The sequence below is a fragment of the Scyliorhinus torazame genome, chromosome 14 (assembly GCF_047496885.1).
Source record: "Scyliorhinus torazame isolate Kashiwa2021f chromosome 14, sScyTor2.1, whole genome shotgun sequence".
NCBI classification, from domain to species: Eukaryota; Metazoa; Chordata; class Chondrichthyes; order Carcharhiniformes; family Scyliorhinidae; genus Scyliorhinus; species Scyliorhinus torazame.
Genome location: NC_092720.1, coordinates 95,302,336 through 95,318,967, shown reverse-complemented (window position 1 = coordinate 95,318,967; position 16,632 = coordinate 95,302,336). Strand labels below are relative to the sequence as shown.

General features: G+C 44.2%; 1 protein-coding gene across 6 annotated transcripts in view; it reads right to left on the bottom strand.

The window, feature by feature from the left end:
- dock10 (dedicator of cytokinesis 10) overlaps positions 1–16,632 on the bottom strand; it is a 526,558-nt gene that overhangs the window by 423,978 nt on the left and 85,948 nt on the right. For 4 of the 6 annotated variants that reach the window (XM_072474505.1, XM_072474510.1, XM_072474506.1 and 1 more), the window contains exon 1: positions 8,028–8,212. The exons of 1 other annotated variant lie outside the window; for it this stretch is intronic. In XM_072474505.1, coding sequence (XP_072330606.1) covers positions 8,028–8,189 — 162 coding nt within the window. In that variant the 5' untranslated portion in view covers positions 8,190–8,212. Of the gene's footprint in view, positions 1–8,027; positions 8,301–16,632 lie in introns of those variants that run through there. One more of the 6 variants, XM_072474511.1, reaches the window with a different exon arrangement.

The window sequence follows — 16,632 nt, the reverse complement described above, 5'->3', positions numbered from 1 at the left end:
ATTAACTATTGTATAAAAGATCAGCCAATGAGGCACTGACCAGGAGAGAAACTCGGAAGGGATCTACTGGGTAGTGCATTTATCCTTAAAGTGAATAAATCAAAGTTCATTATTTTATTCAGTGTGGACTGACTTCCCGTGGTATTAAAAGCATCAAATCATATGATTGGCATCTACCATCTGGAGTCATGCATGATCATTGTCCAGGAAGTATGTCAGAATGACCAGCACACATGAAACTATGGCTTATCATGATCCATTTGCATCAAAAATTGCATCAAAAATTACAGAAGAGGCAGTTGGCGTTTTTCCATGTATATTAAGTACCATTGGTGCTTTTACATCAGAAAAAAGACAGATGTGAATTTTCAAGATGGTGGGTGCTGGACTCGGAATGGAACACATCCCAAAGAATCCACAGAATCCCTACAGTGCAGAAGGAGGCCATTTGGCCCATCGGCTGTGCACCAATCCTCCGAAAGAGCACTCCACCTAGTCCCACGCCTCTGCCCTATCCCCATAACACCGTGCATTGATCTTGGCCGATCCACCTAACTTACACATTTTTGGAGATTAAGGGGCAATTTAGCGTGACTAATCCAGCTAATGTGCACACCTTTGGACTGTGGGAAGAAACTGGAGCACCCAGAGGGAGCCCAGGCAGACATGGGGAGAACAGCAAACTCCACAATGACAGTCACCCAAGGCCAGAAGCGAACTCCGGTCCCAGGTGCTGTGAAGCAGCAGTGCTAACCATTGTACCGCTATGCCGCCCCTTCACTCCATCAGGTCAGATGCCATTTCATGCTCTAACGAGCATTGAATAGCAGAAGGTGAGACAACCGCCCCTCACCAGAAGGAAGGACTGCCTCTGATTGACTGGCAGCTTTCAAGTCCTTCTAGGAACTACGCCAAGGTGGCTGGGAGAGGCACAGCATGTAGCTATCTAGATCAAAATGCCAGACATGATGGGTTGAATGGCCTTCTTCTGTGTTGGTAAACTTGTATGTTTACGTGGAAGCACATTCAAAGCCAAATTGGATGTTATTGGAGATGAGAAATGCTTCAAATAATTTCCATTTGCCATATTTGTTACTGATCTACATACTGAGGAACACCAAATGACATTTCCATCTATCTGACAGAATAAACAAAATATTCTCCCATTGAGTTGGTTACTGATAATAACATTTTGGGCTGGGTTCTTCAGTTTCCCAGCCACGTATTTCTCGATGGCGTGCTGTTCGCTAGCAGCGGGATGCTGTCTTCCCGTTGCTTATCAATAGGTGTTCCCATCGGAGCCACCCCACGCCGCCGGGAGACCGCGGGCTGGGGGCGGGGAGGGGGCGCTGCCGGCAGGAAAAGTGAATCGCAACGGCCGGAAAATTCCGGCCTTTGTCTTCAAAACAGTGAATCTATTGGCAATGCACCTTTTATTTTCTTCCAAGTATGTGTTTTTTTGTCAATTGCTGTTTCTGTTCCTTTGCATGATGTTATGACCTGATGAGCGACCAATAACTTAGTGTTTAAAATAGACAAATTTTGAAATCCAGATATTTACTGAGAAAATAAAGCCTCAGAATTCCACAATTTTAAGCAAATAAAATAAATGTTGCTATATAAAGTCAGAAAAGTACAACAATTTACAATATCTATCTTATACGCTAACATTTAGAACTAACATGTGGTAAATATGCATTAACAGACAAGCTGTGGACAAACACACAACACTGCACATACCAGATGCGACCACAAGGCAGATTCCATGGGTGTGATTCTCCGAGTCCCGCGCTGGGCTGGAGAATCGCCGCAACTGCGCCAGCGCGTTTGACGCAGGGCCGCTGGTTCTCTGGCCCGGATGTATATTATGACAACCACTAGCTTCCCTAAGCTGGCACTGTTCCAGGGTTTCTCTGACCTCCAATCTCACAACTGCACGAAGCTATAAATGGTTTCCAAGGTTTTCCTGAGCCCTAACTCTCACCAATACAGGACCGAAGACCTCATATCACCTTCTCAACTCCCCAGCACTTCTCCTGAGCCATAAACTGCCTAGAACCTGCTAACAGCTCCCTGGGCCTCTCTGTGAGCTGCAACCTACACAAGGTTCAAACTGCAAAGAAGCCCCTCTCCCACTAAATACACAGATACATTGAAAACAGAGAAACCTCTTAAGATCCATCAATCTCCACAAGGACATATTCTTTCAGGGTTCACTGCAGGCTTTTTAATCTGATTTAGCACTAATTCCCAAAACAATATATATCTCTGGACAACTTGTTTTTTCAAATCATATGGACATCACATCGCTGGCCCACATGCTGTCTAATGATTCTCTCTCTTCTACTCTGACTACTTTAAACAAATATAGGTAAACATCTGAACAATCATTTCTTCTAGGTGTTCTGGCAATCTCTGGAGCTCATCATTTTATCTACCTTACCCTCATAACAACAATCTACCCAGAGCTAAACATTGGGTCAGACTTTCTGCCCCCGTGCCCTCACACCACCTCCCGCAGCATATTTCGTGGCAGTGGAGGTGGCTCATTATTGGCCGATGGGAAGGTCTTCCAGTCCCCCTGCTGTCAATAGGGGTTCCCGTGTTCAACTCCCCCCGCGCCGCTGGGGATCCATCTGGCAGGAATAGCTGGAAAGTCTCGCCCATTGTCTCTCAAACATGAACATGAACGATGAACTCGATATTCATCACAAACATAAGGAAAAGTCAAGTTTAAATGTCTGCAGTGCCGCAGGCTTTCTTTACGCATTCACTTTCTGCAGTGGATATGGTCACACCAACTGCATCATGAATTGTCAAAGCTCACAGAGTAGTTTTACTTCACATCAATCAAAGACCCCTCCCACCCGGCTTACTCACTCTTCCAACTTCTCCCATCGGGCAGGAGATACAGAAGTCTGAGAACACGCACGAACAGACTCAAAAGCAGCTTCTTCCCCGCTGTTACCGGACTCCTAAATTACCCTCTTATAGACTGACCTCATTAACACTACACCCCTGTATGCTTGACCCGATGCCGGTGTTATGTAGTTACATTGTGTACCTTGTGTTGCCCGAGTATGTATTTTCTTTTACTTTATTTTATTTTCACGTACTTAATGATCTGTTGAGCTGCTTGCAGAAAAATACTTTTCACTGTACCTCGGAACACGTGACAATAAACAAATCCATCCATACATATACATTCTCTGGAGGGAAATATATATTAATTAACAAAAGGCTTAAAAGTTACAGACAATCATAAAAACCTGAGAACTAGGAGTAAGGATTTGGAAAGAAAAAGAGCTTTGCATCTGGAACAGAATAGTTGGCATTTTTCAGAATGCGAATTGAGCATTTTATACTTGTGTTGCTTCTGCGCTGCTTAACATATTCCCTGCAGAGCAAATAAAATTATGTAATCTACTTTAATACTATGCTAAAAAATGAACTGTGAAAACAGGAGGTGGTACCAATGCCTCTGGGATTCATGACCACTGCAGGAGAACTGCACAAGACAATTCATGGCTTGTTCAAGTATGTTTGCTAATTTAGCAAAAATTAATGGGAAATTCTAATTTAATATCAAACTATGTACAGTTTTGGGAGTGGTCCATGCACACTAGGAATTGGATTGATAGTCATTTCAGTAGTTTGAACCCAGGGGCGGGATTTTCCACACAACCCGGCGCATAGTCCGTCGTGGCGGAGGTGGCCTACCATTGGCCGTCACAGGATCCTCTGGTCTCGTTGTTGTCAATGGGGGTTTCCCATTGGATGCATCCCCAGTCTGTCGTGAAACACGCGGCGGGGTTACAGCGTCGGCGAGACCAGAAGATCCCAACCTTGTGAACAGCCGGTCTCGGCCAAATCTGAACCAAGCCACTGAGGCAAAATGCGTAATTTCCTTTTATTTAAATAAATACAGGTAGTCCTTGGACTTAATATGCAATTGGTTCCTAAAAACCATGTTGTACGTCGAAACATTGTAAGTCAGAACCAATTTTCCCATAGGAACAATGGTCCAAATGGGGGATTGGTTCCTGAACCAAGGTTGGAAATCACAGATGGGGTATCCGACGATGTTAAATGCTCTCAAACCTTGCCCTCTCAAGTCGCTGAGGTGAATGTTGATGCCTGCACCTTAGCACGTGTTCCTCGGTTAATGAGGGGAATATCGTGAAGCTATTCGATCACTGTCAGTTGTCTGCTTAACCTTGAACTTCTGAGAGTCTGAGCACATATTAAATACAACATAAGTACATAACTGTATTAAAATCACAATTGCTGAGCCAGAAAATTGACAGAATAAAACATTCATTTACAATAAAGTTCAACCTGTCTAGCCATACAAGTGGGCAGCACAGAACATCAATGTGCTCATATGACCGTGCTGGTGTGGTGTCATAAAGTCAAAAACAACATTGTAAATTCAAAGTGAGTTGTCAATTTATAAATATTGTAAGTGCCGTTCATCGTAACTCAAATGTCAGAAAGTCGAGGACTGCCTGTATATTGATTGATTTAAATACGTTGTTTTGCATGAAGGCCAGACAGCACAATAGCTAAAATAGCCTTTTCGGCTCTGAGATAAATTCCACTTGGAATCATACTTGAAAGTTTGGCCAGGGCCAACTCAGTGGGTGATCCTCCTGTTATTAACTGCACTCTAGTGTAGGTATAATCATAGAATACACTCAGGAAAATGTAGGTCAATGAATCGACAGTCAGGCTATGATCTCCAGTTCCAGCAAATCTAATACAGAAAGCCTTGATAATCTGTACTGGGTAGTAAAATGAAATTGGATGCCATGTTTGCCTACATTCCACAGTGGCGACGCTTTGAGAAGTATATGCATGGCTATTAGCCACTTTGAAACATCACAAGGATGTGAAACAAGTTATATAAATAAAGTACTTTCTTTAACCCTACTCTCACATAAGGGATTAATATCTTTCAATATCTTGCTTTGTTCCCATTGAATACATTTTTTTGCAAGAAACTGACCTGGTGCTTAATGTTTTAGCACAAATAAGCTGCAAGCAGTATATGTATATACACAATATTAAATAATGCTAATTCAGAGTTCCAGTTTCAGTCCATAAACCAGGCTCATTAAGTTCATTCCATCTAATTTGTTTAGGATCCTGAGAATTTCCTCTGTGTAGGAACAGTAACTTACAAAGCCACCTTCTTGTTCATTCTGCAATCAGGTTGCAGATGTATTTTTTCTGCAATGTGAAGAACTTGGGAGGTATAAAACACTAACTCACAAGTAAGATCCTAAGCAACTTGAAGTAATGTTAAAGCTAAGGCAAGTGTTGCAGTCACAGGGTTCTCACCTGACAGAGTGAAAGTTGCAGCCAAATACATCTGGCAGTATATCTCTGGTCTTACATTTTACAATGTCAGACTGGGTAGTACAATACAATGACAGCCTAAATTAACTCCATTAACTGTGCCAAATCTCTTATCTAACACTTCACTTATCTTTCACAATTCAGCTTCCTTTGCACAATACAATCCCAGCATGCAATTATTTCTGTCCACTATTTTCCTTGCAAAAATTGTATTATGTTTGTAACTAACTACTTAACCATTTTTAAATGAGTGATTATCAACGCAATGTTAACCACATACATTCACTGCATTGAAAATACATCCCTGTAGGCTCTGGTGGGTGGGGGACATGGGCTGTCATGAGTTGCCATTAAGTTGGCATAGGCACTATAATAAGCCATGGGAGTGGGTAGGGGGCAGAGGTTGGCATGGAGGGTATGAGGGTTATGTGAGGTGGGTGGGGGTCAGAGGTGAGGGCTGTATGGATTGATGTGTTAGGCTGACTGGTTCGATGTGGACTGCACTTGATGCAGGGAAGCTAGAAGCCGACGTCTAACACTGGAGAAAATCCAACACTGTTTAATTCAATGATAGAACTGATATACATGTTCAGCTGTGGGTCGACAATATACTGAACTGACTGGAGACCGGGGGCGGGATTCTCCGACCCCCCCCCCCCGGGTCGGAGAATCGCCGGGGGCTGCCGTGAATCCCGCCCCCGCCGGTTGCCAAATTCTCCGGCACCGGATATTCGGCGGGGGCGGGAATCGCGCCGCGCTGGTTGGCGGGCTCACCCCCGGCGATTCTCCGGCCCGCGATGGGCCGAAGTCCCGCTGCTGGAATGCCTGTCCCGCCGGCGAGAATGAAACCACCTCTCTTACTGGCAGGACAAGGCGGCGCGGGCGGGCTCCGGGGTCCTGGGGGGGGGGCGTGGGGCGATCTGGCCCTGCAGGGTGCCCCCACGGTGGCCTGGCCCGCGATCAGGGCCCACCGATCCGCGGGCGGGCCTGTGCCGTGGGGGCACTCTTTTCCTTCCGCCTTCGCCATGGTCTCCACTATGGCGGAGGCGGAAGAGACCCCCTCCACTGCACAAGCGCGGGGATGCCGTGAGCGGCCGCTGACGTTCCCGCGCATGCGCCGCACGGCAAAGTCAGTTTCGCTCCAGCTGGCGGGGCACCAAAGGCCTTTCCCGCCAGCTGGCGGGGCGGAAATCAGTCCGGCGCGGGCCTAGCCCCTCAAGGTTAGGGCTTGGCCCCTCAAGATGCGGAGGATTCCGCACCTTTGGCGCAACGCGATGCCGGACTGATTCGCGCCATTTTTGGAGCCGGTCGGCGGACATCGTGCCGATTGCGGAGATTCCCGCCACTTGTATCAGCCTGACCAGACTTACTAGCTACCGCAAGGTGTTTGCACTGGCTAGCTCATGGACTCTGACTGTCCACTGGCTGGGTCCAGAGAGTGTGGGAAACCTAGTGCCCTCTGGCTTTATAGTGGTAGTGTCCTGTCTGGTGATTGGCTGCACTGTGTTGTGTGCTTATTGGTTGTCCTGTATGTCAATCACTGCCTGTCTGCACTTCAGTATATACATGAGTAGATATTATGACATGGATGTTTTGTGTTTTGACCTTTTTTTAAACTTTGAGCACAGTGCCAGAGTGCTGAGGCAGGCCCATCGCCAGCCCACCTCCACACCCGGCATCCTCCTTCCCAGGCTGCCTGTCCCGACTTCTACTACAGCCTCCACCTCCACCGACTGAAAATCTGACGTCTGGCCAGCCATTTTTCAAGGTCAGGGGTTCACAGAGCTGGGAATTCTCCCATCGAAAATCTGGGCCTGAATGTTGCAGATGGATAAATCCAGAATGGAGAAAGTATGCTCCACACAGGTTTACAGCTGCTATGTGACATAACTGGTTAATGAATACAATTATAACACGTCATTTTTTTTCTACCAGTGCACTCTACTAAGTAGATTTTGTGGCTCCAATAATTTTAAAATAGGCTATTGATGTTATACACAGCCAATGTCACAAAGTTAAAGACTGTAGAGTTACTTCAACGTACAAAAAGATACCCCCGCCTTCTATGAATAGTACATTGCTTTAATGAGATGAATTTTAATATCTGCAGCATACAATCTGTAGATGTTAAATATTTAGGAGCAATTTGCCATTATTAGTGAAGACTACATTGAGTATTTAAATGTCAGTTTTATTACAATGTAATAAAATGCATAAACAGGCAGTCACAAGAAGAGCAGAATCTTATTGCAGCACAAGGTATATTATATTTGCTTTTAAAATTAAAATATTGCTTATACTCTGTCATGACTAAATCTAAGTCGGCTAGAATTTATGACCACAAACAGCACGATTATAACTTTAAAAAAAGGTAGAATTTAAGAGAAGCACTCTTGGATAATGGTACAACATACTTTCCCTTTGTGACATTTTATTTGCAGAAAAACTGGAGAAAATGAATGTCTTAAGCTTTCTGTTCAAATTAAGTAATGACATGTGCCATGAGCGGAGATTATCTGCTGCCCAAAACAAACATCATTTAACACTGGCTTTGCCCCTTCACATTAATGGACATTTTTTTTACTGTTTACTATTTTTATAAAAGCCAAAATGAGAAGAGCATTGCCAGGATTTTTAAACCAATAATACAGAAAGCATTACACTACCATAATTAGAAGAGTTCTGGGTCTGCTCATGCCGTCAGATTCGTCCAGTGGCAAAAATTCAAGTGACAATTGCTGCTGGTGCCGGGTGCAGATATGTGCACAGTTCCTCTGAACCACGGAACGAAAGACTTCAAGCAGAACAATGCTGGCAGTGCAACCCATATCTGCATCCTGAAGCCTACAGAATCACTTTTTCAATCCTGATGCTATATCCGAGAGACAGTGAAACCTTGTCCCTGAAACCAGCCTACATTGCAGCTGCAAGCACACAGCTTTCCAATCTGGATCAGCTTTCAGGTCAGCTGACAACAAGCAACTACGCTGCTTTGATGCGCTGTAAACTAATGCCAGGCACAGCTGGAATATGCTGTACATAAACGGCACTCCGTTCTCTAATAGCCAAGGCTCAAGCAGTGTTTCTGACACAAGAGTATCAGAATTTACCAAACACACCACCATTCGGGGATTTATTTTGCAAAAGGGCAGCTAATGAAGTAATGACTACTGCTGAAGACTGTAATAATTACAACTGATCTACAATCGTATTTGTCACAAGATAACGATGATGCTGATGAAGGAGGCATCAGATGCTGTTGCTAGCATTAACATCAGAATGTGCTTTCAATACTACGGGTGTTCTGTTTCTCTCATTTTGAACCCTTCAGTCCTGTGTCAGAAAATTATGCTCCCTAAACAAACAGCTCTGGTGTTGCTTGTGCAAATTTCCTTTCAATGGCTCAGTTGTTTTGGGCCCACACATGCAGATGCTTTGCAGACTAATCAATTTTAAGTAAACGCAGAAGGCTTTCTTCCATGAAACATGGACCAATTACATTTCACAGCAAACTGCCACAGCACTCGTCCTTTTACAAACAAGCAGAAATGGAATACTTTGAGAGGCTTAAGCCAAGAACTGCATGATAATGGGAAGATGTCACTGACAGTTAACAGCGTATGACTGTAAAGCAGTTAGGAACAAAGGCTACAGTATTAAAAAGATGCTTAAAAGTTGCGTTTTGGTGAAGTTGCGAAGCAGTGATTACTGCCAGTTTCATGTTCATTTGTCTGAGGCATCTCTGCAATATCTCCTGCAACATGATAGTTACTTGAGGGAAAACTCCATGCTGACTTAATACTTTCTTGTGTATATTTAACAATACTGACTTTTGTTTGTAGAACACCTTCACACGTCACATGACAATAAACTGATAAAAACTGACACCAATGTCCATTTCCAACACTGTCTCAGGTAATGAGTTCCATGGTGTTAGAATGGGTTAGAAGATGAATGACACAAAGATAGTTATATGCAAGTTATGTGTAAAATCAATTCCAGCCTTTCAGAAGACCAGACGTCATGAGTGAATGATGGGAGAAATTACCTAACCTTCTCTATATTGGTTGAAAATAACAATGACACCATATGCATCCCTTCAAGGGACCTCAGAGAAGTAGAAATGTAAAGAGAATTAAGAATGGAATTCTGCAGCTCTCACTTTCTTTTTTTCTCTGCAGAAAGCACTTAATGCTTTTGATGTGGTCCAAGAGTTGTCAGTCATAGATAGATGTTTAAAAACATTGTGGTTAGTTTCACAGCAGGGTACTTGAGATCCATTCAAGCATGAAGGGAAATGAAATTAAACAATTCAGACAGCTGTCTGTCTGCAAGGTGTCAATCACAGCCTAGAAAAACTAATTTCCCATTGATGCAAATGAAAGCCTTGGAGATCAAAAATCTCAGTCGGTTTTAAACCCAGCTGATGTGGTTTTCATTTTCTAGGAATTTACAACTCCTGCTAAACCAGCAGGTTAGGACACAGCTGCGTTTAAAAGCAGTGATTGCTCTCTAGCTTCCAGGCAAGGGTCTCTGGAATAGGGGGAGCGGGGGTTTCTGGTGGGGGCCTCTGTTATGGGGGGAGGGGGGGGTTTCTGATTGGGGTCTGTGTAATGGGGGGTGTCTGGTGGGGTTCACTGTAATGTGGGGTCTCATGGGGGCTCTCTTGTGTGGCATTTTGGCAGGACTCTCATATGGGGGTTCTCTTGTGAGGGGGCTCTCTTCTGGGAGTTTCTGGTAGGGGTCTGTGTAATGGGGGTCTCTAGTGGGGTACTCTATAATGGGGGCCTCTGGTGTTGTGTCTCTCTTATGGAGGGACAGTGGGGGATGGGTCAGATCACCCTTGTACTGTTGGGGGGGGGGGGGGGGGGTGACCCAGAAACTCCAGTGGTGGGGGATCAGAATTGCATTATGGGAGGGAGGAGGGCCAGCCACTGATTATTGGCCCACCTACCCAAAATGGCAGCCCAGTAGCAGGACTCATGAAGGAAATCCCGGCATGCATAAATTTGCATCGCAAGGGATAGTGAATCAGCTCAGGATTCCTGCTCCCAGCATGAGTGCAAATCAGAGGCGCTTCATGTTCGGCAACAGCCTCCCAAACGGAGAATCCTGCCCTCTATCTACTCTCCTGGCACAGGTGCTGCTCATTTTTCAACCTTATTGTTCCAGAGATGAGTTGCTCAGCGGGCCAGATGCTCACCCTGCCCTGGATAAAGTCAAGGGGTGAGAGTGAAGGACCAGTCCAGCACGAGTCAGAAGAAAATAAGAATGTTTTAAATGTGGTATCATAGCACGACATTTGTTTTAAAATACCTTTGACTAGATGATACCACCTAAAGTCGGGAAGGTCGCCCTCACCCTATCCCCTGCACTCACCCCCCCCCCCCACACCTCCACCATCCCTCCACCAGCAACCCTCACCCCCTGCCTCCACCCCGCCCCTTGCACTCACATAAAATATGGAGTGATGACATCGGGATGGCAATCTGACATCATTCTCCTAATCTCCAGTAATCAGGAAAGTAATTGGAAGCCAAAATCAGAAGCCCAGCCATCTTTTTTGCAAAAGACAATTAACAGGCGATTGAGCTCAGTAGAGAGGCAACTGTTCGCAAATGTCCACTCCATTTTTCAGTCGTCTACCAAGAACAAATTTGGGAATGATTTACGCCAGGTATGATGATGTGCAAGGGTGGATGGAAAGGCCTGGAAACAGGACCATAGCTGTAACTAAGAAATAACATTATTTCTTCACTTTTTAGGTTGACATTACAAATAAAGAGAGAGTGAGAGGGAAGGGAGCCTGGAGACAGGGCTTTTGTGGAGGGCAAGCACCCCAACAGAGGAATTGAAGTTTGTTATCTCCAAGGGGATTGTGCACTCCAGAGGAAGAAATTAGGAGAAGGAGACAAAGGGGACAAGTGCACCCTGCAGTCCAGGCAGGTGTGGGACCTGCTGCTGCTTCACGGCTTGTCAGCTATGGATGATGCCTTCCTTAAAGAGAGCCATCACCAAACATTGATTTTAAATGAAGCTGCCACCAACCCGATGCCAGCATGTTCTTAAATGAATGGCTGTGGCCAGCTTCCAGTTCACGGCCTAACCCCTCTCCCACTGGATGTCCCACTATGTACATCCGGTTGCGCATGGAGCCCCCCCTTCCTAATGCTAATTCACTGGCCTTCCCGCTGGTGGTCACTAATTTACAAGCAGATGCCTGATTCACCTTGTTGACAAGGCAGAGCAGGAGCATGTGGATCACACACTTCCTGTTCTGCCTCCCTCAACCCACAAAAAACAAAAATAAACCATTTTTACCCATAGGGTGGTGGGGATCTGTATCACACTGCCTGAAAGTGTGGTGGTGGCAGGAACCCTCACAACATTTAAGAAGCATTTAGATGAGCACTTGAAATGCCATAGTATACAAGGCTATGGACCAAATTCAAAATTGCATTAGAATAGTTAGGTGCTTGATGGCTCGCGCAGACACAATGGGCCAAAGGGTCTCTTTCGGTGCTGTAAAACTCTTTGGGTGCAATTCAGCAGACTCAACTTAAAGTCTACTGAACGGCACATTTAGCGGGGTGTTTCTCAGTGGTTGCAGTGCTGCGAACACCCAGCTATCCAACAGCACCGAATGTTTTGGCCGTGGGCAGATATTCTCCACTGAGGCTGCACTAAGAGGGATTTCCTGCTGGCAAGAAAGGCTCGTCGCAGATCGGGGCACCATTTTGAAAGGCTGCTTCAATCTTCCATCCCCCACCTGGCACCTGGGCACCATGGCACTGCCAGCCTGGCCTACTTGGCACACTGGCAGTGCCACCTGGTACCCTGGTACTGCCAGCCTTGCGCCATCAGTGGAATGACTCTAAAACAATCTATCCGCTTATTTCTTTTCTGCCTATATTTTCATACTGCCTTTTAGCTGTTCTAGCCGTCCTTTTCCCTTCCTATAATATTTTCCATGTTATTAAATCTGATATTATCATATGCCTCCCCTTAAGCTCCAGCTTAGTTTTATTTTCTATCTTTCCACAAAACCCTCCCCTTTAATGTACACCAGTTTCACATTATAAGGATATATCTATTTTTACTCTATCCATTTATTTTTATAACATAGCCCACAACTATTTTATTTTTCCTTTGCTATCTTTTTCGTCCAGTTAGTTTAGGCCATATTTCAAATCTCACTGAGTTTGATTGTTTATCAGTTCACTACCCTGATCTAAGATTTCAAGATTTGAGTACATAATTTAGGCTACACTTCAGTGCAATATTTGAGAAAGTGCTGCGCGGTTGGAAGTTGCGCCCTTTGAATAAGACAGGAAACAGAGTCTTGTCTGCCCTCAATATCTTATGCAACTATTCAAAGAGTAGAATGGCCAACATTTATCCCTCAAGCAACATCACAAAAAAGAGATTACCTATTCAATCATCTCATTACTATCAATGGTACCTTGCTGTGTGCAAATTGTATTTCAGCAGTAATCACACTTCAGAACTACTTCATTGGCAGTGAAGTGTTACTGAACAGAATGCAGCTTCGACGGAGATATTTTGGTATTCTTCAATTACAGTTGTATTTATGATGATCTGAACTTCTCAGCCTTATAATATTACTTGTGCGGTTATAGTTATTTAATACATCAATGTGTCCAACAACGTTGAAATGAATGTCAAATAGGAATGTTGTACCCAGTACTGAGCAGTGCTCCAGCTATAATAGAGTGGCTTATGTATGATTAATATAATTATAATTTGGATTGGGTATCATCCGAATGCAACAGAATGCAAATGATAGCACATTAAGGCATCTTACTTATTAAATAAATCAAGAACCCCATTCAGTTAGTATAACAAAAGTAATGAGAGTGTCTAAACTCTGCTGAACATAATCAACAGAGTTCATCTTAAATTCAATCATATTGACTCTGTTCAGACACATAACAGGAAATTAGAATGTGCTTTTGAAGATCGGAATAGATTGCAACACCCAACTCTATTTACTACACAACAGCTTTTTTTTACCAACTCGGAAGCCATTCTAACTTCCGCTGTTGTTAGAAGTTTATTTATTTAGAAAAAGGCTATTAACTCATGTCCTGACAAATCTGTAAAAGTATAAGACACAAAATTGGAACTATGCAAGTTTATATGACATGCTAATTGTATTATTACTGTTAGTTATTAGCTTAAGTGTCCAAATCCAAAGGAAAGGAATTGTGTACAGTGCAGAGATAACCCATGTACAATGTTAGGTAAAATAGAACTGTAAGAAAGTGACCAAAGATGGAAGTCAAAAATGGGACTTGCTGTCCACAAGGATGGTGGAAGCTGAAATAATCTATGGTATCAAGGAAATAAACTTGATGGGTGACGGAGGAGAACAGGGAATGAGACTGAATGAGCATAGACTCAAAGGGCTGAATGGCCTCTTTTTGTGCCGTAAACAATTCTATGACAATAACTTGCCACAGAAATCCCTCGAGAATCAGTCAAGCATCAAAAGGATGGTTAAATTGCCCAACACCAAAACAGCAAACCTATTCAATAGAACACGTGATGTGTTTTATGTTTGCATTATAAAGTGATAGCTGAAAACTGGAAATGTGGAACTCACCCATGACACACTGAATATAAACTGCAAATGTAACCTTGCTAAATCACATGTTTCAACCATACTTACCTTAGCGCCACCACTAACAAAATCCTGATCTATGCATTTGTTAGTTCCCTTTTCCTATGTCCACTTTATATAAATTCTATCTGATGTAAAATACACTGCTTGCATCTTGCCTTGCACTAACATCACTCCTGTTCTCAGCAACATCCATTAACTTCCTTCCCTCCAGCTCAACGAATCCAAAATCATATAGTCCACTTATGCAACCTCACCTAAACCTGCATCACAGCCAGTGCTCACCAGTGAACGTGACTGCAAGAAATATATTCATTTTTATGGACAAATATTCACAATTAGTGCATATGAATGAGTAGTTATGTGTGCAATTATTATTCCGTTATTATTAACCTGATTCTGAAGGTGCGCAGATACATAACTGCACAACTGTTTGGAATGTACTACGCAGTGAAATAAACCGACTGTTTACAGCAGCAAGCTCAAGCGGGATTTGGAGCTAGACTTCAAGACAATGGCAAAAGCACATGTGACTGGAGAGTGAAAAAAAGTGCAACAGTGATTGGAGGTACAGTAAGCGCAGAGAGAGGGAATATGTAATTGGAGTGAGGGAGGGAGGGAGGGAGGAGGATGTGTGTCCAGAAATTAGCCTCACGCAGCTAGTAAGGTAGGGGATGAGGAACTAGACAAAGCCTCCGAGCTTCAGAAGGTGTGGACTCATTGGCCAAGGTCTGTGGGAGGGGGCAAACTTGGGAAAAGATCCCCAATAGTTGATCGACATGTGAGGGGAGGGGCTGAGCCAGGTGAAAGTAATGGAAACTGTGCAGCATCTTGTTGCCATCCATGAATTAAAGTGAGGCTCACGATTGACCCCCCTTCAGCAATTCTCAGCGACCTAGGACCCATCCTGGCCAAATAAACACATGCGGCCTGGAATGAAGATCATCAATGGATAATCCTCGTCCCTGACCTGACACTTTCTGACAGGCTGGTTTATGATGCTAATTAACATTAACTGAGTCACACATACCAATCTGGAAAACACAGGTTTATTGAAGTTGGCTGTGTTCATGGATAAAGGGTGAGAGATCAGAGTATGAGAGTTTTGTTTCATTGTTTGGTGAAATTAATGATTTTTAAGATTGTTTTCAAGTTGTGTGCATTCTTTGCACATCTTTCACATTCCATCTGCTCCCTGAAAACATAGGTTCGTAGGCCAGAAAGCACGAGCTAATATTCCCAGTGTGGGATCCCAGTGTGAACAGAGGCAGAATGGGACAGTGAAGCCACTTTGGAAGGTGCTGTCTAAGGAATCTTGGTAAGTTACTGCAGTCCTTCTTGTAGTTGGTACACACAGCTGACACTGTTCTCTGGTAGTGGAGGTTTGACGGTTTGTGGAAGGAGGAGCAATCAAGCGGACTGCTTTGTCCTGGATGGTGTTGAACCTCTCGAATGTTGTTGGAGCAGCACCCATCCAGGCAAGTGGAAAGTATTCCATTACACTCCTGACTTGTGCGTTGTCGATGGTGGACAGGCTTTGGGGGGTCAAGAGGTGAGTTACTTACCGTAGGTTCCCAGCCTTTGACGTGCCCTTGTAGTCACAGTATTAATATGGCTAGTCCAGTTCAGTTTCTGATAAATGGTAACCCCCAGGATGTTGATTGTGGGGGATTCAGCGATGGTAATGTAATTGAATGTCAAGGGTTGATGGTTAGATCCTGTCTTGTAGGAGATGGTCAATGCCTGGCACTTGTGTGGCACAAATGTAACTTGCCACTTGTCAACCTAAGCCTGGATGTTGTCCAGATCTTGTTGCATTTGAACATGGGCTGCTTCATTGTCTGAGGAGCAGCAAATGTTGCTGAACATTGTGCAGTTATCTGCAAACATATCCACTTCTCACCATATGATGGAAGGGAGATCATTGATAAAGCAGCTGAAGATTGTTGGGCCTAGGACACTATCCTGAGGAGCTCCTGCAGTGATTTCCTGAAGCTGAGATGATTGACCTCCAACCACCATAACCATCTTCCATTGTGCTAGGTATGATTGCAACCAGTGGAGAGTTTTCCCAATGATTCCCATTGACTCCAATTTAGCTAGGGCTTCTTGATGCCATAATCAGTCAAATGGTGCCTTGATGTCAAGGGCACTCTCACCTCTGGCATTCGGCTCTTTGTCCAGGTTTGAACCAAGGCTGTAATGAGGTCAGGAACTGACATAGCCTTGCAGAACCCAATCTGAGCATTCGTGAGCAGGTTATTGCTGAGTAAGTGCCACTTGATAGCACTGTTGATGACTCCTTCCTCACTTTGCTGATGGAGGGTAGTAGACTGATAGGGAGGTTAGTGGTTGGGTTGGGTTTGTCCTTTTTCTTTTTTTGTATAAATTTAGAGCATCCAATTCATTTTTTCCAATTACGGGGCAATTTAGCGTGTTCAATCCACCTACCTTGCACATCTTTGTATTTGGGGATGAAACCCATGCAAATACAGGGAGAACGCGCAAACTCCACACGGACAGTGACCCAGAGCCAGGATCGAACCTGGGATCTTGGCGCCGTGAGATTGCAGTGCTTATCACTACGCCTCCGTGCTGCCCTTATTTGTCCTTTTTCTTGTTAACAG